Source organism: Crocuta crocuta, unplaced genomic scaffold (assembly GCF_008692635.1).
Source record: "Crocuta crocuta isolate KB4526 unplaced genomic scaffold, BGI_CrCroc_1.0 scaffold64, whole genome shotgun sequence".
Taxonomy (NCBI): domain Eukaryota; kingdom Metazoa; phylum Chordata; class Mammalia; order Carnivora; family Hyaenidae; genus Crocuta; species Crocuta crocuta.
Genome location: NW_027530640.1, coordinates 13,163,801 through 13,190,667, shown reverse-complemented (window position 1 = coordinate 13,190,667; position 26,867 = coordinate 13,163,801). Strand labels below are relative to the sequence as shown.

The 26,867-nt window shown below is 38.5% G+C and overlaps 3 protein-coding genes across 3 annotated transcripts; all 3 read right to left on the bottom strand.

The window, feature by feature from the left end:
* Window positions 1-4,226: 4,226 nt before the first annotated feature.
* LOC144235346 (protocadherin beta-17-like) lies at window positions 4,227-9,322 on the bottom strand. Its single transcript, XM_077768899.1, has 2 exons — window positions 8,013-9,322; window positions 4,227-4,326 (listed from the first exon to the last, which is right to left on the bottom strand). The coding sequence occupies exons 1-2, from the start codon at window positions 9,320-9,322 to the stop codon at window positions 4,227-4,229; spliced, it is 1,410 nt and encodes a 469-aa protein (XP_077625025.1).
* Window positions 9,323-11,934: 2,612 nt separating this feature from the next.
* LOC144235270 (protocadherin beta-6-like) lies at window positions 11,935-14,472 on the bottom strand. The gene has a single exon (XM_077768793.1). The coding sequence runs from the start codon at window positions 14,416-14,418 to the stop codon at window positions 11,971-11,973; it is 2,448 nt and encodes an 815-aa protein (XP_077624919.1). The 5' UTR covers window positions 14,419-14,472; the 3' UTR covers window positions 11,935-11,970.
* Window positions 14,473-25,048: 10,576 nt separating this feature from the next.
* Window positions 25,049-26,598, bottom strand: LOC144235345 (protocadherin beta-5-like). The gene is given in 2 exon segments (XM_077768898.1): window positions 25,049-26,466; window positions 26,578-26,598. A coding segment is annotated over 1 exon segment (1,380 nt). The 5' UTR covers window positions 26,429-26,466; window positions 26,578-26,598.
* Between the last annotated feature and the right edge of the window lie 269 nt (window positions 26,599-26,867).

Below are 26,867 nucleotides of genomic sequence, written 5' to 3'. Positions count from 1 at the left end.
TGCCTTATTCTGTATTCTGTATTTTTAAATTAATTTTAGACATTATCAATCAACTCATTATATTGAATTAGGTTTAGCTCTTGTGCACTTTCAAGGCCCTTTCATGCCTTCCTTTAGTTGCAGTACTATTTGGAACATTGTAGTGTACTAATTATACTTTCTTTTTCACTTTTTTCTTGAAGTTAATAATTGCTTGCTTTTTTATTTACTTGAATTTCTTTATGTTTATCATGTGTTCTTCCTGTACTTCTAATTTCCTCGCAGTACAATTTTCCACATGGTCATTTCCATATCTCCTGAGATACCAATTTTCTTTAAATTGAGTGTTCTCTACATCTGCTGCATTGCTATCATCCTGGAACTTTCCTTTGCTGTCATTCCGGTGTTCTCTTTGTCTTTTATTCTGGTTGGATTTCCTATTTTAGTATTTTCTTTTTTCCTCTTTTTTTTTTCCTTTACCCTATGGCTTTAATAGATCCATCATATAATAGTTTCATCTGATTGAAAAGATGTCAGGGGACTTCCTGATGATATCCTCCAAAATGTCTGTCTCTTGAGGTAGCTCCAAACTGGACTAGTTTGCTCGTGAGACAGTTATCATCCTGGAATTATCCTTGAACATCATTTGGAGATTCATTTCACTTCTTTTTTTTTTTAATATTTTTATTTATTTCTAGGAGAGAGAGAGAGACAGAGCGAGCAGGGGAGGGTCAGAGAGAGAGGGGGACACAGACTCTGAAATAGGCTCCAGGCTCCGAGCGCGGGGCCCGAACTCACGAACCGCGAGATCATGACCTAAGCGAAAGTCGGCCGCCCAACCGACTAAGCCACCCAGGCGCCCCTCACTTCTTTTTTCAATATTCTTTTTTCTTCTGACTTCCTCTGTTGAATTACTCTATCATTTTAATGGATACCTTCCAGTAGTCTCCAGAGAAGAGTGTATGAGATTTAAATTTTGTTGTGACCTTCAGTGTATTACAATATCTTTAGTCTGCCCTCAAACTTGATTGGAAATTTAATGATAGAGTTTGAGGTTGGAAATATTTTTCTTCAGAATTTTAAAATATTTTGTTGGTGAGCTCCCTAAATCAATGTGTTTGCCAGGGAGTCTAAAGCAAATCTTATTTTATAGTTTCTATATGACCTGTATTTTTACTTCTTGTAGTATTTCATCACTGTACAGTTTTCAAATTAGACACTAATGTTTCTTGGTTTGGGTTTATGTTCATCCACTGACAATTGGTAAGCCCTTTCTACTAGGAAAGCTTTTAGAAATTTTCTTGAATTATTTCATGGATAATGTTTTTTGTTTCTCTCAGTCTCTCTCTCTCTCTCAAGCCTCTCCTTGTCTCTTTCTCAATTATTACAAATCATATGTTGGACCTCTGATATGATCCATAATTTCCTTAGTTTTTCTTTCCTGTTTACCATTTCAAAACACTTTTGCAATATTTCCTGACATACTTTCTTAACCTTGCCTTCAAGCTCTTCTACTGAGATTTTCATTTCTTCATTATGTTCATATTTTGTTTTTTTAAGGAATTTTTCAAGAGAGCCCTCTTTTTGTACTTATTTCATAGATGCAATAATTTCTTTTCTCATCTGACTGTATTAATTATAGGGGGGTTTTTTTTCAAGTTTTTTTCCTCTGTAAACTTTTTTTGTCCAATTTACATTTTTTCCTCTTTGCTTGGTTTTTGTTTAGGTTTTTCTTTTTGGAAACTTTCTTCAGGTGTCTCATTCAGGTGTCTGTTCTTAACTTAGTTTGGTAGGCTAAAGAGCTCAGTAATAGCTCTAAGCATGTTGGCAGGGCTTGTCCATTTTGAGGTGAACTGGAAGCACTTGTAGTTGGGTCAGCACAGTGTCAGTCAGAATAGGTCTTTGCCACTTGGACTGGTTAGATTTTTCAACTGTATAAAATCTCCTACCCCAAAAAGTAAAGGACTGATGGAGGAAGTAAAGGGGAGATCTGCTTCACTCGGGATATGCTAGGTAATGCTTCAATATCAAACACCTCCTCCAAATCTCAAAGGTTTAACACAATGAGGGTTGATTCCTTTCTCACACTGTATATCCTATACAGTTCAGCACAGAGCCCTCATGGTGCTCAGCCAGGGATCCAGGCTTCTGAAGACTCCATCTCTACCTATGCTTTCAGGATCACTATATTGGAGAAAGTAAATGTGTTAAATCATGTGCTGTCTCTGAAAGCCTTAGCCCAGAAATAATATATATCATTTATTCTCACATTTTACTGGCCAAAGGAAATTACATTTTATTTGCCACACATAATTTAAAGAAGAAATATAATTAAAATTCTGACATGTGTCTGAGAATTGAAACATCTGCAATTGGTTCCAATGACTATCATAGCATTTTAACAATCCTTCAGCATACAGTGTTTAGATGGTCATTTATTTCCACTGCCCATATTACCCCTGCTCTCAGCTTTGCCAGGGGAATCTCTAATATGATTCTCCTTTTTGCGGTTGATGAATTAGAATTAATTAATCTAAAATTATGCTATGATCAGAAAAAGAAGTTGCTCATTGACTACAGTGGGGAAAAGTTATCTGCTGGAGGTTTAACCACTTTTCAGGCAATTTTAATGTGACCCTCCATATTTGGCACCCTATGATCTTTTCCATAGTATCTAGGGCTGACAGCTTTGATTCTTCTGAAAATCCTGCAGCCTAAACAGGATTGGTTCTCAGCTTTTCACTCTTTAGGATTTGGTAGTTGGTTTGTCATTCTACTAAATCATTCATCTACTTTCCAACTCTAAGATTTTTCTCCTGTTGTCTTCTTCTTTCCATTCTTGTAAGTTTATGTTTTTGAAAATATCTCTTCACTTTCATGTCAGTGCATATTTAGAGGAAGCTAAATTAAAGGTACATGTCCAATCCACCAATTTAACTCAAAATACTCTTGAATTTTTCAAAGAAATAGACATGTTTATTGGTGAAATCTCCCATTATTATTATTCTACTTATTAATTTACTTTTATTCTTATAATTAATTTCATTTTTATTTTTAAAAATAATTTTTCTTAAATCTTGAGTTGTTTGCTTTGTAAGACATGCATGTAAGCCTCATAACTTTTTCTGTTCCTTCTTTGGTTCTTATCTTAAATATCTTTGTTAAGAAGCTTACTATATCAGCAAGAATTATGTTCTACATGATTTCTATATACAAATATGTTCTCTATAATTTCAACCTGATATTACAGAAGAAACCATAACAACAATAGCTTCTCCAAAATATAACTTTATTTTCTCTCATAAAAGGCTAGCGGCTTGAAATGCATACTGTGCTATCTGGGATAGTCACTTTCCATGTGTTGTTTTGTCACCTCCAAATCATGGCCTTTACTTTACAGTTCAAGATAGCTGTCTAATACTACCCATTATATCTCCATTCAGACCAATAAGTAGGAGAAAAGGAAGGCTTTGTCTTCCTTTTTAAAGACTACCTCCATGAAATATTCCATGGCACTTGTAGTGATTTCTCAATGGCCATAACTTTGTTACAAGACCACTCCCAATCACAACAGGAGTTGGGAAATATAATTTATAGCCCACATATCCACATGAGCAACTAAAAAATGAGAGGTCTATTAGTAATAAATAAGAGGATAACAGATATTTGGGTGAAATGAATAGTCTGTGTCATACCCACTCAGACCACACCTATAGTTCCCACTGCTCACTAGGAGCAGATAGGGTCAACTAAATTACCTGTTAGGGTTGGTTATTAGAGGAGCATATGATTGCATTTCTACATATTAGTGGTGTGACTTGTAGCCAAAATAATTTTTGTTCCACTAAAAACTTAGCCCCAAAGCAATAAATGAACTCAGTTGCTGAGACAAGATTCTCTTTGAACTAATGATGCTCCTCAGGGTGCTATTGGCAACTGCCATCCATTCGTACTTCCTTTTATGACTTTTTAAAAATTCGGGGTCCAGAAATCTTAAAACTTCATTTTAAGGACTCTGAGTTATTATTCTAGGTGAAAATTAGGTTTTACCATGAGATGCCTTCAGATGAGCCCACAAAGACAGGCAAAGGTCATCTACCTACTGTCATTGCCATTGATCAGCAAGGTCAGAGAGATGTGAGTGCTTGCAGCGAAGTCAGTATTTCTGTGTCTAGCCATCAGTTTCAGAAGGAATTAGAGGCCATTGTGGCAGCAAGACACTAGGTTCCCATGTGTTGTCACCAGTTCTAGAGGTAATGGTGGGAGAAGAAATTGTAGAAGCAACACTTTTGGTAGTAGCAGTAACAATGGCTTCCCGATTTCTGTACTACAACAGTAGTAGTGTGCCTTCAAAACCAGGAGTTAATTGCAGGCTCTCTCACTTTTGCTTGTCCAGTTCTTCTGATTTTGTAAGTATCTAATTATTTCTAGCAAATACCTTTTTTTTGGTTAGATATAGAGTGGTTTCTATTTTTAATTGTCCTGAATTCTGAATAATTCAGCCAAAGTCACCCGAAGTCAAAGTCAAAACTGCATACCTTCGCTCAAATTATAAGGAATAGGAGCTTGCCAGAGTTTGTAAAAGAAAAGAAGTAAAGTATAAAATCATTAAGCAGTTAAAGCACCAATCCCTTAAGTTAACACCTCTTAGTTCAAAAATAGGGCAGAATAAAAAATTACAGTGCATATCTGAGAAACTAAGGGTAAAAATGTGTAATAATTTAATGTGTACATATAATTAATTGCATATATATGCAGTATGAAATGAATCATAGACACTTTCTTTCTTCCCTTATGTGTAACACAATAAAATTAGCATAAACATTTCATTGCTTGTGAATAAATATGGAAAATGCTCAACATCATATCATACATTTTAAAAGATGATAGTTGGCTCACACATTCTAAATGATAAATTGTCCTTTTTTAAGTTTTATTATTTATTTATTTTGAGAGAAGGAGAGAAAGTGTGCACGCGTGAGTGAGGGAGGGGCAAACAGAGGGAGAGAGAGAGAATCCTTAGCAGACTTTATACTGTCAGCATACAGCCTGATCCAGGGCTCGAACTCATGGGCTGTAAGATCATTACCTGAGCTGAAATCAAGAGTCGAACACTCAACTAACTGAGCCACCCAGGCATCTGTAAATGATAAATTGTTAGGTAAACAAAGCAAATGTCCAGTAGTATAAATAGTACCTAAGCATTTTATAAAAAATAAGTAAAATTTTTTGTTGTAGTTTATCAGTTTATAAAGCCAGATGATAAAATAACCCACTAATTCATTAATTTATTCAACTCTCATTCATCTATATTTACTTCAGTATGTATTTTCCTAAATGTAATAGAAAAAGAACTCTCTCCATGAGATTAAAGTTTAGTGGGGAAAGGAGATCATTTGCTTGGGCAGAGCACCCAATGAATGAAACATTGGAGTCAAAGAAAAAATAGTCTCATATATCATTGGAATGATGGCAAAACTGAATGTGCAAATTGAAACAACATTAGGCAAACTCCTCACTTCTGAAATTGAAGGTATAGATAATTTAGATGACCTCTCATGGAAAACAATAAAAAATAATGGACAAGACTTTTTTTAAAAAAACCTACATTAAAAATATTGAAGAGCTAGGGGCACCTGGGTGGCTCAGTCAGTTGAGCGGCTGAGCAAGCCACTCTTGATTTCAGCTCAGGTTATGATCCCAGGATCAAGCCCTACCTCTAGCTCCACACTAAGTGTGGGGCCTGCTTAAGATTCTCTCTCTTAAAAAAAAAACAAAAAGAGCTAAAAACATAGTAGAAAACATAATGGAAGAAAAGCCCAATTTTTGATGGAAGCTTGTAATGGAGGAGTAAACCATTTGTCAGAACAACAAAACTCATTATTCCCTCAGGCCATTTAAAAATATTTGCTCTTGGGCTATGATTTGAAGCTATTCAGGAGATTAAATAAATATAAATCAAGACTCAGGGCCAACCAAATTTGCAATATATTCTACAAAGATCTTCCCCCATTTTAAGGGACCCCCACAGGGCAACATCCACTGTATATACATATTTATACAATGTAAACATTAATATATCTAAAGATGCTCCCTCATCCCAACTCCAAGGAACCATATGGAAGCCCTCGTGATGTTAAGTAGAGCAGAAGAAAAAGAAAAGATGCCTGGGAAATTATAGCTACAGATTGGACCTCATGTGTGTTTATATTTTCAATATGCATATGTCGAGTTGTGAGAAATATCAAGCCATAAACTTGGCTTGCAGTGGTTCCCTACTGATAGTGATTTAAGAATCCTAGCTGAACCCAGGGAAAATATATTTTGAAGAGTGAAACATGCAACCCAGGCTTTGAGGACATCCTAAAAATAAATTTTAAAGGACAATCAAGCATACGAGTCACACAAAGGAACAAAGATAAAAACCAATGAGAAAAATCAGTAACAATACAGCAGAAATAGGCCCATACAAACTTCAGCGTTCAGAAATATCAGACGGGTTTAAAAACCAACTATGCTTACCATATGTAAATAAATAAACATGCTTGAACATTTGCATGGAAAAGAGTGAAAGTGTACATTGACTTTGAAAACATAAAATGTCTAAACAATCATGGGACTATCCTTTAAAAATAAATTGTAAACACTATAAACATTGATAAGTTACCATATATATCAAAAAGTATAAACTAAGGTGAGAAGAGGGAGAATGTATAAGAGGATGCCTCATTTTTTAGCAGGCAGTTAAGTGATGCTAATATCTTAATATGCATCATACTCTCGTATTTTAACCTCAAGGAGATTATCTAAGCTTAAGCAAAATCTATAGTTTTATATAATTTTGTTTTATTATATTCAGGTAAAACATAATAGTTTTAATTATTAATCTATGATGAGCACTGGTTCTTTTTTTTTTTTTTTTTCTAGGAGAGAGAGAGAGAGAGACAGCGTGAGCAGGGGAGGGTCAGAGAGAGAGGGAGTCACAGACTGAAACAGGCTCCAGGCTCTGAGCTGGCAGTCAGCACAGAGCCCGACGCGGGGCTCGAACCCATGAACCGGGAGATCATGAACTAAGCGAAAGTTGGACGCTTAACCGAGTAGGCCACCCAGGCGCCCCTGATGAGCACTGGTTCTTGTGTGTAAGTGATGAATCATTGAATTCTACTCTTGAAACCAATATTACACTATATGTTAACTAATCAGAATTTAAATAAAAATCGGAAAGAAAAAAATTTTTTTTGTTTCCTGTTCATATGGAATGTTTGAATCAGGTGACTTTATCTTATTTTAAAAGAAAGAGAATCCTTATTTACATACCCAAATCATTTATTTTGAAAAAGTAATCGTAAGTCTACCAACATTTTTTCTATTTAACAGGGATTGAATTCTTTAAAATTGTGTCAGATGGTATAGTCCAAAGATAGTAGTTTTGAAAGAAAATACTCAACCTAGAAAACTTCCAAATATTAGTTCCTTTGAAGAAAGACAAAACACTACAGAAATATAACAATTTCCAATGTGATAAAAATTTTTGTATAAATGAAAAGTATTTTTTAAAATTTTAAGTCATCATTTACAATACACTATGCTAATGATAATCAGAAAACACAATTCTCTTAACCATAACAAGATATTAGTGAACAAGCTCAAACATCAGGAACCTGAAAACATTTCTAATCTCCAAAAATCTTATCCCCCCAAAAAAGATACACCATTTCTCCGCTATTGTCTGAACATGCAAAATATGAACTGCCTAAAAACAACAACAGCAAAAACCGAGAGATGCATAATGTAAAATACTTCAATAGGGTGAAATACCTACAAATACGAAAATAATTATTGTGTGGATACGCAGCTCCTTATGTGAATGAACAGGATGCAAACGAATAATACATTAGTTAGTACTATCATTTATCTCCTCTTAAGGTGAGATGCCTAGGTGAACCCAAAAGGATTTCTAAAATTAGAGTTTTCCTCGGTGTCCCTACTAGCTGCTTCACCCACCAAGTTGGGAAAAATGGGCTTGAGGNTGCTGCGTTTTCAGCCTGGGGGTCCCCAAGTCAGTGACGGTGATGGTGATGTTGTACTCGGCCTGGCTCTCTCTATCCAACTCTCCTTCAGTTACCAAGGTGTAGAAATTTTCTACAGTTAGTTTCAGAAGGAAGGGAAGATGGTCTTGGATGGAACACATCATTTTGCCATTTTCTCCGGAGTCTGGATCCGAAATTCCGAAAACCGCGACCACGGTATCAGGGGTGTTTTCTGGGATATCATTGATGAGTACTGACATTGTCAGTTCGGGGGTGTTGTCGTTTACATCCATCACTTCTATGGCTATAGTGCATTTTCCCGAAAGACCCCCGCCATCTGAGGCCTCAATTTCCATACGATAAGATCGCATTTCCTCAAAATCCAACGGTTTTTTTAATCGAATTTCCCCTGTGACTGTGTTTACTTCAAAGGCCTGAATTACTTGATTTGAGGATTGGAAAAATGAGTAGGAGAGCTCTCCATAGGTCCCAGTATCTAAATCTGTAGCAGACACGGTGATGACTAGGGAACCTACAGGGCTGTTCTCTGGAACCTGAACCTCATAGAGCAGCTGAGCAAATTCAGGGGCATTATCATTTATGTCCAGGACTACAATGAGAACCTGAGAAGTCCCAGTCCTCGGTGGTGACCCACCATCCAGCGCCGTGAGCATTAACCTGAGCTCTGATTGCTCCTCACGGTCCAGCGCTTTGTCCAGCACCAGCTCAGGGTATCTCCTGCCATCACTGTGATTTCGAGTGAAAAGGTGGAAATGGGAGTTGGTGCTAATAGTGTAGTTCTGAACTGTGTTACTGCCCACATCTAAATCTTGAGCTATTTTCAAAGGAAATGCAGTCCCTGGCTGGCTGCTTTCCGAGATTTTCAGGAGGATTTCATTTTCCAGGAATTCTGGGGCATGGTCATTTACATCTCGTAGCTGTAGTTCACCTTGAATAAAGTGCACTGGGTTTTTTAGTAACACCTGGAAATGCAGTATGCATGGATCTATGTCACTGCACAACTCTTCCCGGTCCAATTTTTCTTTTAGAAGCAAATTCCCACTCTTCTGCTCAAGCTGTAAATACTGTTGATTTCCTTTCGAAAGAATCCGGGCACCTCGGGCATCCAGCTCCCCTAAACCAAGCCCCAAATCTTTTGCAAGGTTGGCCACAAAAGAGCCGCTTTCCCTCTCTTCTAGAACCGAATACTTAATGGTCATACCGCCTACCTCCCACAGCATTAATAGTATTAATAGGATAATAATGGCGGTCACTTGCCTTTTCTCTGGCGCTATGGGTAGCGGTGTTTCCATCCTTCCTCAGGGCCCAAAAGATGTAGTATTTAATCAAAAAATAATTTCTGTGCAGCCAACTCCGCTATCTTGGTTCAATAATCTTGAGTTCGTTCTTAACACTGACTGATATGGCAATAGCTGCCTTTTGGTAACCTACTCTCCCCTAATGATGTAAAAACACTTCCTTTTTGATCAGCTAGAAACTGCTCAGCTATTATGCTGCCTGCAGAGATAGTTTTTCACTTTCTTAGCCTGCAGCGCCACCATGCGTCCTGCCTTACAACTTCAGGTTTCTTGGGTTTTTTTGTTTTTTGTTTTTCATATCAAAGCACCATGCAGCAGTTAAAACAAACAGAAAGCCTTTTGGGTTATAAACTCACTTCCACCCATTGTAGGTAAAAGGTAGGTAACAATATTTGTGAGAGCAAAAGTAATACCATATATCTATGTCAATATTCATCTTTCTTAAAGGTACAAGGTACAAGTTCAGTACCTTTACTGAAGCAGAGTACAAAACTCTGCTCAAGACAAATGCATTTATTCGTTTAACCAATATTTCTCCATGCAAACATTTTTCCAGCTTTGAAGGAGATAAAATGGCAAATTAAACATAAAAGTTCTTCCTCATGGGTGCTTATGTTCAATTACAAAAATACTAATTTGTTGTATTGTTAAAATAAGTTATAAATTTTAAAATTTACTTTCTACTCCCAAATTGCAATGTGCTTGTAACTGCTGAAAAAAATTAAAATCTGATTTCTTGTCAGTCTCTGGACTACATAATCTTTGGGGATTTTTTTTTTCCCTTCATAAATTCACTCCATGCAATGCCCAGTAAGACTAAGAGGAAATGTGTCTTTTCTATAAACATGTAGAAAGCAAAAAAAAAAAAAAAAGTCAATGGAGTCAAAGATATATTTTCTGGGGAAGGGTTTTGACCTGTCAACATTGGACAGGGGTCCACCCCAGTGTATATCTTCTGGGACTATGGAAAGGAGTATACTGAAAAATACCAGAGCACCAACGAAAGCCAAGTGTTTGCAGTGATCTAGCAGGAAAAGTAATTTCTCCCAAAGAAGAATATTATCCCAAGGAGGAGGGGATAAATATCTAAGAATGCAAAACAATATGTGTTCCCTACACTCATTGAACCAACTAGTAATCACCCATGAAAGTTCACTTATTTGTACACAAATCACAGCCAAATATAATTTAGTTCAGGCTACTTCCATTTTGATTAAGGACAAGAATAAAATATTCACTCAGCTGTCACTTAGTATAAATTGCCTGGCTTTAATGAGAAGTTGAAATGAGAAATTTTTCTTAAAATACTACAAATAAAATCACACAACACAAATGTGGGATAAACTGTGAAAGTAAATGATTTTATGGTTAATAAAGATAAATGATGGGGTACCTGGGTGGCTCAGCTAGTTGAGCAACTGACTCGATCTCAGCTCAGGTATTGATCTCAAGGTCATAGTTCAGGACCTGCACTGGTGGTGCACTCCACACTCAGTGTGGAGCCTACTTTAAAAAAAAGATAAATGATACTTACACAGCACTAGAACAGAAAATCTAGCATTACCTAATAACCTGCCACTAAGAGCTTACTTAAGTCTTGGTAGGCATCACACACAAAAAAGCTTGAGAAACTAGGAGGAAGCTATTTTTCAATATAATCTGGATTTTACTAAATAATACATTTGAACTTTCAGATTGTTAGACAAAGACAAGGAGATGAAATATACTCTCAACATTTTATATTCTGTAATAGAGTTTAGAGTGCATGGAGGGAAACAGTTTCCTTCTGTTTAGAAGGAAAATAAAACAATGATATGTAATTTCACTTACTGACAAAGGTACTTCATTAGCATTTTCTGTATTCCTTTAAAATTTTTAAATTCACTATTGGAATTTTAATAACATTCATCAAATATTTATTATACAGTTATAAGTGGCTTGGTATTATTAAAAAAGACTATCATAGGCTTACATGAAGCTCACAAACTGGAGTTTGATATATTGACACTTTTGTAAAGTTTATTTGCATAGAAAAATATATTGACTATGATGGTATATTAAATTACTCATAAATGATTGGTTATCCTCCCATTTAGCCATCTTTAGTATTTATCTTTAGTTATTCACATTGTAGCAGTTACCCCAAATGACAGGCAGATTAAATATCAAACATTCACATTTTATTCCTTTTTTTAAAGTAGGCTCTATGACTAACATGGAACTTGAACTCACCACTGAGGTCAAGACTCCAGTACTCTATGAACTGAGTCAACCAGATGCCCTGAAACTCACATTTTTAAAATTTTCTTACATAGCAATAGTGATGACCATTTTCACTAATAGTTAGATATACAATCCTACTTAAGGACTCTGCATTAAAATTTTTGTAAAATTAATAGACGATTGAGTTTCAAAACGTTTAAATTATTCAAATAAAAATTTACTTTTTATTCAGGCTGTCAAATATAGTTGAGTGAGAGTAACAAAGATCTACTGAACATAATATAGGGAAAATACTGTGTATACTCAGTATCTGATTTTTTACTCAATCTAAGGAAGTGTAATAAAATAATTAAAATCGGACCATCAATAACATGTAACTTTGGGTTAAAACAGATTTTCAAAAGGGCTTAATAGTATACTTAACTGAATAGGAAACTATCCCGAACCTTGGGGCTTTCCTCCATTTCCTTTCCAATGCCCTGGGGAGGGAAGTTGGGAAGAATTGGCTTCAAGAACTTGAACTCACTGGTCCCCGAGCCGCCCCGCAGACACACCTCGTACTGGTAGCTCTGGGACAGCGTCCCCGTGCCGCTGACGTCCACCAGGTGGCCCGGAAAGTGGCCCTCGGGCACCGGGCAGCGACCCGCAGACGCCGCCCGGCTCCGCCTGCACAGCCGCACCGCCACGAACACCAGCACCGAGAACAGGAAGAGCGACGACACGGACGCCAAGGCGATGACCAAGTAGACGGTGAGCGGGTCGGCCTGCGCCTCGGCCGCCGCCACCTCCGGGAGCGGCAGGTAGGGCTGCGAGAAGCCGTCCACCAGCAGCACGTGCAGCGTGACGCTGGCCGACCGCGGCGGCTCGCCATTGTCCTTGACCAGCACCACCAGCCTGTGCTTGACGGCGTCGCGCTCGCTCAGCAGCCTGGCCGTGCGCACCTCGCCGTTGTGCGCCCACACGCCGAACAGCCCGGGCTCCGTGGCCCTGAGCAGCTGGTACGACAGCCAGGCGTTCTGGCCCGAGTCGCCGTCCACCGCCACCACCTTGGTCACCAGGTAGCCCGCCTCGGCCGCCCTGGGCACCAGCTCGGTGCAGGGCGCAGAGCCGTTCTGCGGCGGGTACAGCACGAAGGGCGAGTTGTCGTTGTCGTCCAGCACCAGCACGCGCACGCGCGCCTGGCTGCTGAGCGCGGGCGAGCCGCGGTCGGCCGCGCGCACGCCGAACTCGAACGCCTGCAGCGCCTCGTAATCCAGGGACCTGAGCGCGAACAGCTGCCCGTTGTCCGCGTTGATGGACACCAGGGAGGCCAGGGCCAGCTGCGGGTCCTGGGGCGGCAGCAGCGAGTAGGTGACGAGGGCGTTGGCGCCCGAGTCTGCGTCTGTGGCGCTGACGCTGCCTATGTGCAGGGCGGGGCTGTTGTTCTCGCGGACCCGCAGGGTGTAGGTGGTTTGGCTGAAGGCGGGGGCGTTGTCGTTGACGTCGGCGACCGTCACGGTGATGTTGTGCTGCGTTTTCAGCCTGGGGGTCCCTAAGTCAGTGACGGTGATGGTGATGTTGTACTCGGCTTGGCTCTCTCTATCCAGCTCTCCTTCAGTTACCAAGGTGTAGAAATTCTCTACTGATGGTTTTAGGAGAAAAGGGAGACTGTTATCTATAGAGCAAATAATCTGTTGATTTTGTTCAGAATCTGCATCTGATACACTGAAAACTGCCACTATGATGTCTGGCAGGTTTTCAGGGATAGGACTGAAGAGTGAGGACATGGTCAGTTCAGGAGTGTTATCATTTACGTCCAGAACCTTGATGACTAAAGAGCATTTTCCTGATAGTCCCCCGCCATCTGTAGCCTCGATATCCACATGATAAGACTGAAATTCCTCAAAATCCAATGCCTTTCTCAGTCGAATTTCTCCTGTAATTGCGTTTATTTCGAAGGGCTGATTAATGTCATCTACCTGAAATAGGGCGTAAGATACTTCGCCAAAGGATCCAGCATCTAAATCCCTCGCTGAGACGGTGATAATCAGAGAGCCCAGGGAACTGTTTTCAAGGATTTGCGCCTCATATTGCTCCTGAGCAAACTCAGGGGCGTTGTCATTGATGTCCAAGACCAGAATCCGAATCTCGGTGGTTCCAGAACGGGGTGGAGACCCACCATCCAGCGCTGTGAGGGTAAGCCTAAGCTCGGGCTGCTCCTCACGGTCCAAGGCTTTGTCCAGCACCAGCTCCGGGAACTTCCTGCCATCGCTGCGATTGCGAGTGAGAACGTGAAAATGAGGATTGGAGCTGATTATGTAGCTCTGAAGACCGTTGCTACCAGCATCTAAATCCTGTGCCATTTTCAAAGGAAACAGCTTTCCTGGTGTAGTAATTTCTGATATTTTTAGTAGCATTTCTCTGGCTGGGAACTCTGGGGCGTGGTCATTTATATCTCTAACTCCTAAAGCAGCCTGAAAAAACTGCAAGGGATTTTCCAGTAACACTTGGAAAGGTAGGACACAGGGCTCAGTGGAGCCACACAGCTCTTCCCGGTCTAGTTTCTCATTTAGCAGCAAATCATAGGTGTGTGGGTCAAGCTGCAAATGCTGTCTGTTCCCCTTGAAAACGACCTGAGCACTCCGCGCAGCCAGCTCTCCTCTCCTGAGTCCCAGGTCCTTTGTCAAATTGGCCACAAACGTGCCACTTTCTGTCTCCTCCAGTACAGAATATTGAATCGATTCTGAACCCACTTCCCACAAAATCATCCATATAATGAGGATAGCCACTTGCCTTTTCTTGCGATGTACTTCTGTTTGTGCCATCTCTGTTATGTCTGATTCCAGAGGAAAAAATCCTTTTCCAGTCCCAGTCACCAGGTCCACCATCTACCCTCCGTAATCTGTTGCTGTTGAATTTCGAATTTGTCTTATAACTTGTCTGGTGACGACTGCCTTCCTCAATACTTCTATCTTTGCTTTAGCTGTAAATGTGTTCTGTATTTGGTGGGAGGGAGGTCTCTGAATAAAATGGAGTCCACCGAATCTGCAGAGCTTTTATTCACTCTCTTAGCCTGCACTGCCACCACGCGTTCAAATTAATAACTTCAGGAGGCGCATACAGGTGATACGATTCCCAAAATCTGAGCATTATAAAGACTTTGAGGTGGAGTCAGTGTTTCTCAAACTGTAGTGTGTGAACCATATGCATAAATAATTACTTGAGAGTCTTGAGTTGTTGTTTTTTCCAAAGTCAACTCCTGGGCTTCCCTCTAGATCTTGAATCAAATTATCTGGAGGTGCTAACAGATATCTGCACTTCAATCTTTGTCTTTAAGTGATTCTCATGCATACTAATGTTTAAAAATCACTACCTCAGGTAATGTAAACTTACTATAATCAGCTTTTGTTCTTTGGCAATGAAATTATATCTGATGAGTAGTGTGATTTGTGAATCCAAGAAGTACATTATTTGATTATAAACAAATCAATAAAGTACAAAATCTAAACGTTGGTTAACAATACCAATTATAAAATAAAAAATTATTTCTCTAAGTTATAAGGCTCATAAAATGGCATGAGCAACAGACCTACTTTATTTTTGTGTTTACACCCACACAATAAGGGAAACAATAAGGTTATTAGGAAAACTGAGGTCAAGAAATAATTAGGATAGCAGTATCTAATCAATTAAATTATTTAAAAGAGGAAGTAGCAACAATTAGTAGTCTATCATGAGTACACATTTTGGGATTTTACTTCATTTTGTACGGGTAGAATTGGTCATGATTTTATTAGGCTTGTTTATTTTATTGTAATTTTTAAATCAAATTTCCCTCCTATTTTAATCAAGGCCCAAATGTATTACCCTGTTGTAAGGACATAATGCAATGCAGAAAACAAGCATTCAAGAATCACCTCTACCACCCTCCCACAACAAAGATGATATGAGTTTCTATAAACATGAAATAAGGTAATGTGAAAAGTAAATTACATTTGAGTGGATTCCACAGAATTCAATGAAGGTTCATCATGGCTATCTCCGTTTCTATCTCATCAATTTCTATTCAGATTAATAGGAAAACATGCCTTTAAACATCCTGAAAATACATGAACTGGGTCAATGTACATATAAGAACACAAAATGAGCCAAGCATAATTTCATTTCAGATTGATTTCATATTTATTGAGAGATGAATTCAGTTGAGTTCAACGAAAGTTCATTTCAGATAAGAGCCAAAATGATGGAAGATTAAAAATGAGGATCTTTGGGTCGCCTGGGTGGCTCAATCGGTTAAGCATCTGACTTTGGCTCAGGTCATGATCTCATAGTCCATGGGTTTGAGCCCTGCATCAGGCTCTGTGCTGACAGCTCAGAGCCTGGAGCCTGCTTCAGATTCTGTGTCTCTCTCTCTCACCCCTCCCCCACTCACACTCTGTCTCTCTCTCTCAAAATAAAATAATAAAGACATAAAAACAATTAAAAATGAGGATCTTTTTCAAAATGTTTCAACTCTAAAATAAGTATAGCTAAATAAAATTTAAACTCTGAATATATGAAATAATTTTGTAGTTAAAAAGCCCTCTATCTATCCAGAAGGATAAAAAAATAAGATCACAGTGACCAGCCCCCATATTTCACTTGATGAATGTTACCGAGAATAGACTTCCTTGAGGGTATGAATCACAGAATAAACTGATGAAATAAAACCCACAACCATAAACACATTAGATGGGTGTAGTTTCTTTGAAACAAAGCAATTTTCAGCCCAACCCTGAAGGCTTCCTTCTTTCAGGGGGTATTCTGATTCCAGCTTAATGGGATACCAGACACTTGTGGAGTCCCTCATTTACTCTGTTGGCCTGCAGCACCACCACACATGTTCATAGATAACTTACTGAATCATTTTTCATTTTAAAGCAAGTTTTGCTAGCAGTACAGTATCTATAAAACTCAATTTAGATCACTGAAATGTCTTGGAGAACATTGCTTGTTATTATAGAAAGCAAGAACATAATAATGTATTCTCCAAGGGTATCAGTTGGTATGTGAATAAACTACCTTTTTATGGAAGTGGGTTACCTTAGATTCTTTCAGGAGACTGCTTCTCTGTTTTACTCTCCTTTGCTTTGCTTTGCTAGAGTAGAGTTGAATTGACGCTGATAAACTTGTCTCACAAGTAATAACTCATTATTGTTTGTTTATTGTGGAACAAGTTCAATACATACAAGGCAAATAGCATAACTTCCATGTACACATCACCCACCTTCAAAACATCTTGTCTTGTTTCATCTTTGTCTTTCCCTCCACCTTCCATCTCCCAGTCAATGCTCATTTTTGTATAGTTGTTTTAAGGTAATGTTTACCCAAATTGAAATGTACCAATCTTAACTGTGCCAGTTTAACAAGGGATCCATCCATGTAACCCACACCTCTTTCAAGGTATAGAACATTTCCTTCATTCATTAGGAGTCTTCTTAATCACATTCCAGCTTAATTTTAATAATTAGGTGGCAAAACCTTGGTCTCCTCTAGACACAACATATAAAGGTAAAGAATGTAAAAAAACACCATGCCCAATACTCGTGTCCATACTTATGGTCATGTATGCTTATGTGAAGTGAAAGATCAAGCTGATTTTCATTTTTATGCCACAAATATTTGTTTTCCTTTCATTCCATTATAAATTTTAAAAATTCTTCAAATTTACTAAAAGTGAAAGATAAACTCTCAAGGTTCGTCTTAGAACTCTTTAATTTTGTTATAAATCTGTCAAAATGTTTTTTTAAACATTTTTTTTCTAGGAGAGAGAGAGAGAGACAGCGTGAGCAGGGGAGGGCCAGAGAGAGAGGGAGTCACAGACTGAAACAGGCTCCAGGCTCTGAGCTGGCAGTCAGCACAGAGCCCGACACGGGGCTCGAACCCACGAACCGCGAGATCATGACCTAAGCAAAAGTCGGACGCTTAACCGACTAAGCCACCCAGGCGCCCCTGTCAAAATGTTTTCTTAATGTAAAAAAATTTTTTAATATATTTCTGAGAGACAGAGAGAGAGACAGTGTGAGCAGGGGAGGGTCAGAGAGAGAGAGGTAGACACAATCTGAAGCAGGCTCCAGACTCTGAGCTGTCAGCACAGAGCCTAACGCAGGACTGGAACCCACGAACCATGAGATCATGACCTGACCCGAAGTCGGACGCTTAACCGACTGAGCCACCCAGGCACCGCTAAATCTGTCAAAGTCTTATTTAATTTAGCGATATGCAAGGAAAAATAATAATTCAGGGCAAAGATCAGAAATATGTGAGCAGTCACTTAAAGAACTCTCTCAATTGATGGGAGAAAGAAATGATGCAGAAAAGCTTGAAAATATAAAGGAATTGATGCCAAACACATTTGAAATCTCAAATGTTTGGGGAAGAAGGCTTCCTTGCTAGATGTCTGTCAATTTTATATTTTTCAAAGAATCAACTTTTTATATCACTGTTATTTTTTATATCTCTGTTATTTTTATTTGGAATTTCATTGGTTTCTTCTATTATTTTTACCATTTCTTTCCTCCTGCTTCTCCTCCTTGCTTTGGGTTTATTTTTCTCTTATTTTTCTAGATTCTTGAGGTGGGAGATTAGATGACTGAGACTTTTCCTCTTTTCTTTAAAAAATATTTTAGGCTTATTTTTGAGAGAGAGAGAGAAAAACAGCACATGCTCACAGAAGCGGGCAGAAAGAGGAGACAAGAATCCCAGACAGACTCCACACCGTCAGTGGAGAGTTCCACGCAGGGCTGGAACTCACTAAATGAACTGTGAGATCATGATCTAAGCTGAAATCAAGAGTCAGATGCTTAACCGAGTGAACCACCCAGGCGCCCCTTCCTCTTTTCTAATATATGTGTTTAGTGCTATAAATGTCCCTCTCTGCACTGCTTTAGCTGTGTCTTATAAATTTTTATTTGTTATCTTTTCGTTTTCAATTCAGCTTGATGTATTTTATATATCTTAAGACTTTGCCTTTGATCCATGAATTAGAAATGTTTAGTTTTCAAGCACTTGAAGATTTTCCTGTTATTTTATGTTTGATTTTTTAGTTTGATTCTATTGTGATTGAAGAACCCACACTGTATGATTTCAATTCTTTTAAATTTGTTGAAGTTTGTGTTATGGCCTTGTTTATGTAGACTATCTTGCATTTGTTATGGAAGCATTTGAAAAGAATGTGTATTTTGTTGTTTTTAGCTAGGTGTTCTATAAATATGGATTAGATCCATCCTGTTGATGGTGTTGTTCGGTTCTGTGTTCTTGCTGATTTTCTTATTGTTCTATCACTTGTTAAGAGAGGGTGTCAAAGTATCCAGCTTTTATTGTAGATCTGTTTCTTCTTTCAGTTCTTTCAGTTTTTGCTTCAAATATTTTGTAACTTTGTTGTTTGTTTGTAAATCTGTATGCATATTTAGGAATGCTATGTCTTCTTTGATCATTATATAATGTCCTACTCTGTCTCCAGTCATTTTCTTTCCTCTGATGTCATTTTATCTGACATTAGTATGGCCACTCCTGATACATTTTTATCAACATTTACATAATATATTTTCCATCTTTTTACATTCAATCTGCCTTTATCATTATATTTGAAGTGAAGTTTCTTATGGACAGCATACAGTTGGTCATTTTTTTTTTAGGTTTTATTTATTTCTGAGAGAGAGAGAGCGAGAGAGCATGAGGGAGACACAAAAACCAAAACAGGCTCCAGGCTCTGAACTAGCTGTCAGCACAGAGCCTGACACGGGGCCCAAACCCACAAAACACAAGATAATGACTCGAGGCGAAGTCGGACACCCAACCGACTGAGCCTCCCAGGCGCTCCCAGTTGGTCATTTTTTAAACACTTTCTATTGATCTCTTTGCTTGGATTGGTGTGTTCAGACTATTTACATTAAATGTAATTACTGATATGTTAGAGCCTAAGCCTGACATTTTATTTTTTGTTTTCTATTTGTTCTGTTTTTTGTTTCTCTGTTTACTTTTTCCTGCCTTTCTTGTAGGTTATTAGAACATTTTTAGAATTCCACTTTATCTATAGCATGTTTTGGTATATCACATTGTATAGCTTTTATAGTAGTTGTTCCATACACAACTTATTACAGTTTACTAGTATTGTCATTTTACCAGTTTAAGAGAAGGGTGGAGAACTTACCACCCTTTATATCGCCTCAACCACCCCCATTTAAAATTGTCTTAAATATTTCATCACTGTATACTTAGAACTATATCAGACATAATCAGATAGAATTTGGGATTCAACCATTAAATATAATTTAGAAAACTCAGGGGGAGAAGGAAGGTCTATTGCATTTACCCATATTTTTGTTTACTGTGTTTTTCTTCTTTCCTGATGTTCCAAGGTTCTTTTTTAAATTGATTCCTTTCCGTTTGGAGAGCTTCCACCAGCCATTCTTTTAGAATAGGTCTACTGGCAACAAATTCTCTTCCTGAAAGATATTTTCACTGGGTATAGGATTCTTTTAACACTTTTCTTTCAGCACTTGAAAATATGTGTCACTTCTTTCTGACTTACATGGGTTTTGATGAGAAATCTACTGTCATTCAAATTGTTATTGCTCTATGAGTAATGTGTCCTTTCTCTTTCACTGCTTTTAAGGTTTTTTCCTTCTCTTTAGTTTTCAGAAATTTCACTACAATGTCTTTTGGTGTGGATTGCCAAATTTGATGTCATGAGGATTCCCCCCTATGTTTTCAGCATGTCACTCTTCCGCTGTGAAGTTGCCAGGATCTCTCTGCATCCTGCAGCAACAAATATCAACACTTCTCCTGGGGAATAAATAGAAATACTCAAAATTAAGTGAGGGACTCACTTTAAAAGAGGATGGAGTGGAAAAACCAAAGATGTAAAATAAAAGAGAAATATAAGAATCAGAGAAATTATTGAGAATGTTTAATATCTGACAAACACAGTGCTCAGAAAAAAATAAAGTCAGGAATACAGTTATTAAGGAAATAATAGAAGAGATGAAATGATCCCAGATATGAAAAGGCAGGAATTTTTATAATTTATAAGACATTAAATGACATTTATACTATATAACACATCTATGAAGTATAAAAGAAAACTAAACGCATTTTCAGACATGCAGAGACAGGGTTTATTTTTTGTGTACCCTCTCTTAGGTATCCACTTGAAGATATACTGTAGCACAGAGAGGGCTTTAAAAATAGGAGATAAGTAATCTATCAAAAAATGGACTTAAGTAGGAGAGGTATAAAAACAAGATGATAGTTTTTCACACATTTAGAGATTATTTAGTTCAGACAGAAGCAGGAAGATAGAGAGCTTCAGGTAAGAATTATAGGAACTTGAATTATTGATTTAGAAATACTTGAAGATATGGTATAGCCAACTGATGGAATCTAAAATGGTGAATCTCACCATCATTTCATGGTGATGCTCAGTTGGCTCAGCATTTGACTTTTGATTTCTGTTCATGTCCTGATCCCAGGGTCGTGGGACCGAGCCCCACATCAGGCTCCACACTAAGCGTGGAACCTGCTTGGGATCCTCTCTTTCTCTCCCTGTGCCTCTCTTCCCTGCTTGCATGCTCTCTCTTTTATTTATTTTTTTTTATATTTTTATTTATTTCTAGGAGAGAGAGAGAGAGACAGCGTGAGCAGGGGAAGGTCAGAGAGAGAGGGAGATACAGACTCTGAAATAGGCTTCAGGCTCTGAGCTGGCAGTCAGCACAGAGCCCGACGCGGGGCTCGAACCCACGAATCGCGAGATCACGACCTAAGCGAAAGGCGGACGCTTAACCGACTGAGCCACCCAGGCACCCCTTCGGCTCAGGTCATGGTTTGTGGGTTTGAGCCCCACGTCAGGCTCTGTGCTGACAGCTAGCTCAGAGCCTGGAGCCTGCTTCAGATTCTGTCTCCCCCTCTCTCTGACCCTCCCCCTGCTCACGCTGTCTCTCTGTCTCTCTCAGAAATAAAAAAAAAATAAAAATAAAAAAGAGAGAGTAACCTAAAATGAAGTAAAATAAAATAAAATGGTGAATTTATTTCATCTTAATTCTAGGAACACTCTATTTTCAGTGGCACAGGAAACACAACAGGAGATCAAAGGAGCAGAAAATACAGTCCTTACCACTAAGTTATATGGCTCCACAATGAGCAATGTATTTTATTGTGGTTAAAAAAAGTAACACAAAATAGATGATCACAACCATTTTTAGGTATACAGTTCTGTAAAGTATATTCACATTATTGGGAAGCAGATCTCCAGAACGTTTTCAATTTGCAAATCTGAAACTCTATACCCATTAAACAAAAGCTCTCCTTTTCCTCTTCCCCTAGTCTCTGGTAAGCACCATTCTACTTTTTCTGTGTATGAACTTAACCTTGGATACATCATATAAGTGGAATCACACATCACACAGTATTTGCTTTTTTGTGACTATCTTCTTTCACTTAGAATAATGCCCTCAAAGTTCATCTATGTTGTAGCATGTGATAGGCTTCCCTTCCTAAGATTCAATAACATTTCTCTCTCTATCTCTCCATATATATATATACATGGAATTGGGTTGGTTCTACCTCTTGCCAGTTGTGAATACTGCTGCTATGAACATGGGTGCACAAATATCTTTGAGACTCTGCTTTCAATTCCTTTAGGTATATACCCAGAAATGGGATTGCCTGATCATATAGAAATTCTCTTTTACATTTTTTTGAGAAGGCTCCATACTGTTTTTTTTAGCAGTTGCACCATTTTACAATCTCACCAACAGTGCACAGAGGAACTAGTTTCTCCACATCCTTTTGAAAACTTGCTATTTTCTGTTTTTTGATAGCAGTCATCCTAATCTGTGTAAGGTGACACTATGTTGTGGTCTAGATTTCCATTTCTCTGATGATTAGTGATGTTGAACATTTTTTCATATGTTTGTTGATCATCTGCATATCATCTTTGGAGAAATGTCTAAGTCCTTTGTTCATTTTTAATCAGGTTATTTGATATTTTCTTCTTTTTGTTGGGTTGTAGGAGTTCTTAAAAATTATGGACATTAACCCTGTATCAGATACAGTATTTGCAAATATTTTCTCCCATTCCACAGGTTGCCTTTTCACTGTTGATTGTGTTCTTTGGTTTACAAAAGTTTTTAAGTTTTATATAGTCTAATTTGTCTATTTTTTCTTTGTTCCATTTGCTTTTAGTGTCATATCCAAGAAATCACCACCAAATTCAATGTCATGAAGCTTTTCTCCAATGCTTTCTTCTAGCAATTTTACAGTCCAATGAATATTTTGAGACAATCAGCCTCCTAAACATAGGAACTGGACTGGCACTCACAAATAGGCCATGATCTTCTCCTGTTGAATATAAACAACTTCACAGAACAACATCATTAAAGAGGGATTGTGATCAGATGGAACAAAACCACAATAAAATTACATCATGATCATGCTTGAACACAGTAAAAAACAAGAACATTGTATGAACCAAAACAATGACCAGAGTCCTCTCTCTTGGCTGATTATGGGTGAATGCTGGTTTTTAAACAACCAATTACAGTTTCACTTTGTTCTCATCTCCTGAATACAATTCAATAAGATGCCCTGTAATAGAATTATTCCCATTCAGTGGAAGCATCCAGTCCAGGGTTACTTCCTTGAACCCTATGCAAAATCACCTAACACAAGCCCAATCCCTTTTTAAGGTGATGTTACTAAAGTGACCAATGCTTTCCCAGAATGTGCAGTCTCCCTCATTACAACAAGTCAATAAACTCAACTTTGTTCTGATACAGTGTGTCCTAGTGATCTTTGGCTACAGGGCATTCATAGCTTATATGGTCATTAAAAGTGGATTTTTAATACCGATTTTCAGGTTTTAAACAGATATACAGACAAAAGGGGGAATTCTATTCTTAGCTATGATTATAGAGTATAAATGTCATCAACCTTGACTCTATAAAAGTTAATTTGATAGAGGTTGGAAAGCATAAGGGAGAAGAAGGAAGAGGGGAAGAAAGAATCGTATTCTTTTCTGTCATACAAGTAAATGAAAGGAACTGTTAGTTGAACAATAAATGGAGGTTTCAGCTTGTTCAGGGAAGTAGTGGGAAATAGTGACGGAGATCTATGTAAAGGATGAATGAGAGAAGTTTTAAGTGTGCTAGGTACTAGACAACAGTAGCAGGAAATTCAGGAAATTGTTTAGAGTTTATGAAAAAGTTACAAACATATTCTTTAGTAATAAAAAAATGAATATAAAAAGAACTAGAAATAAAAGGTTTAAAAGCACTTTCCAATGGGATAAAATGAAAAACAAATTATACTGAGTGTTGGCAAAAATGCAGAGGAACTGGTACATCCAGACAGTGCTGATAGCAGTGTAAACTGGTACAACCACTTTGGAAAACTATTTGGAAGAATCTACTAAAAGGGAACATGTACATACTAAATGAGCAGCAATTCCACCCCTAGATATATACCAACAGAAATGCATGTACATGTTTGCCAAAGGACATGTATGAGAATGTTCAAAGCAATATTATTCAAACAGCCAAATCCTGCACCAACCCAAATATCCACCTGTAGTGGGGTGGGCCATAAATTGTAAAATATTCATACAGTGGAATAACTATACAGCAATGAGAATGAAAATTAAAATTAAAAGCATTATCATGGAAAAATATCATAAACATAATGTTGAGTGAAATCAGCCAGACACAAAATGGTTCATACTCTACTATTCCAATTATATAAATTCAAAACAGGCAAAACTAAATCATAGTGTTGGAAGTCAGAATATTTGTTATACTTGGGCTGGTAGTGACATTAAGGGGTATTTTGTGTGGCACTTGAAATGTTAGTAACCACCAAGATGCTGGTACCAACTATGTTCACTTTCTGAAAGTACATTGATATTATGATTTGTTCCCTTTTCTGCATGTGTAATTCAGTAAAATGTGTTTGTTTAAAAAAACGTTTGCCAGTCTGGATGAAAGCTAGTAATGAAGAGTAGACAGAAGATTGTTGCTTATTGTCAAGTTTCCTCATATACTACATTCATTATCATTTGCATGTATTCCTTCAAAAAAAATAAATTATGTAAAACTTTTTATTTTTGCTATTTAGCATCAAAAACAGAACGGATAGAAAACAGGGGGGAAAACGTATTTGGTTTCATTAAGTAAGTTTATCCTGACAAATACCATCAAAAGCAAACATTTCAGGAAACTCAACAGCATGCATAGATTTGGGTTGGCACTGTGTGTACATGAACGAGGTGACACAGAATTCAGTTTTCCCAAACTGGGCAAGATAAAGTTGAAAAAGATAAATTCAGAGAAATCATACCTGTAGGTGGGATTTTTCTCCATGACGCTCTCAAACTCGGTATTTGGGGGAAATTGGAGAAAAATGACAAAACTCACAGCATTGTGATCAGATCCCTAACTGAATTCAAAGCTATTCCGGAAGGTGGCGTTTTCCTCTATTTCTTCATCAGCGCCCTGGGGCAGAAAGTTGGGAATAACTGGCTTCATGAATTTGAACTCATTGGTTCCAGATCCANGTGATGTTGTGCTGCGTTTTCAGCCTGGGGGTCCCCAAGTCAGTGACGGTGATGGTGATGTTGTACTCAGCTTGGCTTTCTCTGTCCAGTGGTCTTTCTGTAACTACGGTGTAAAAGTTCTTGAAAGTGGGTTTCAAGAGAAAGGGGAGATCATTCTGGATGGAGCAAACCATCCTACCATTGTCCCCGGAGTCTGGATCAGAAACACTGAAAACAGCAACGACAGTCTCTGGGGAGTTTTCTGGGGTAGAGCTTGTGAGCGTTGACATGGTCAGTTCAGGGGCATTGTCATTCACATCCACAACCTCTATAGCTACAGTGCATTTTCCTGAAAGGCCTCCACCGTCTGTGCCTGCAATTTCCACATTATAGTATCGAGTTGCCTCAAAATCTAATGCCTTTTTCAGACGAATTTCTCCTGTTATTTCGTCTACTACAAATGGTTGAGTAACTTGATTGCCTTGGAATAGAGTGTAGCGTACATTCCCATATGTTCCTGCATCCAAATCTTGGGCAGAGACAGCGACAACTAAGGAGTTTGGGGGGCTGTTCTCGGGGACCTGTACCTCATAGAGCGATTGTAAAAACTCAGGGGCATTATCATTGATATCCACGACTTCAACCCGGACTGCAGTGGTCCCGGACCTGGGCGGATCCCCACCATCCAGCGCTGTAAGGGTTAAAATGAGTTCAGACTGCTCCTCCCGGTCCAGCGATTTATCCAACATGAGCTCTGGGTATTTTCTGCCATCTCCGCGATTATGAGTGACAACATGAAAATGGGAGTTGGGGCTGACTGTGTAGTTCTGAACAGCGTTGCTACCTATGTCAAGGTCCTGAGCTATTTTCAAAGGAAATACAGTCCCTGGATGAACGCTCTCTGGGATTCTGAGGAGCATTTCCTTGTCTAGGAACTCTGGGGAATGGTCATTTATATCTGTGAGCTGCAGATCAGCCTGAAAAAACTGCACCGGGTTTTCCAGTAATAACTGGAAGTACAGTATACAGGGATCTGTCACTCCGCACAGAACCTCCCGGTCTAGTTTTTCATATAGTAGCAAATTCCCGGTTTCTACATCCAGCTGCAAGAGCTGTTTCTTTCCTTTGTAATGGATTCGCGCTCCTCGAGAAGCTAGTTCCCCCACCCTTAGCCCCAGGTCCTTTGCCAGGTTGGCCACAAAGGAGCCACTTTCTGTTTCTTCTGGCATAGAATACCTAATTGCATCAGAGCCAGCCTCCCACAAAAGCAACAATATAGCAAGAAAGAGAACTTGCCTTTTCTGTGGCTTTTTTGCTAGCGCAGTCTCCATTGTTAAGACCAAATTCAAGAGGTGCAGTTTCTTCAACTCTGTATACAGTCAACACAGATAATTTGGTTAAATAACGTTGAATTAGATCTTTTTGGCTGACTAGCCCTAGAATGATGTCCTCTCTGAAGTTATCTGCCCCTCAATCTTACCTAAAATGCTTCCTTCTTTCAGGAAGCATTCATTGTTCTGTGTCCCAGCTTAATGGCGCCCGGCATAGCCACATAGCTTTTCATTCATACTCCTAGCCTGGAGCGCCACCAGGCGTCCTTATTTACTATTGCATATAGTATTTGCCATTTCATTCCAAATTTTAGCTTTAGTCATATCAATGTCCTTGTAAGTCACAGAAGTGCAACCCAATTGTTTATCCAGTTTCTAAGTATTGGAAATCCTAAAGAAATATCTGTTGGGTTAACTTTCAGTGAAAGAATACTTTTCA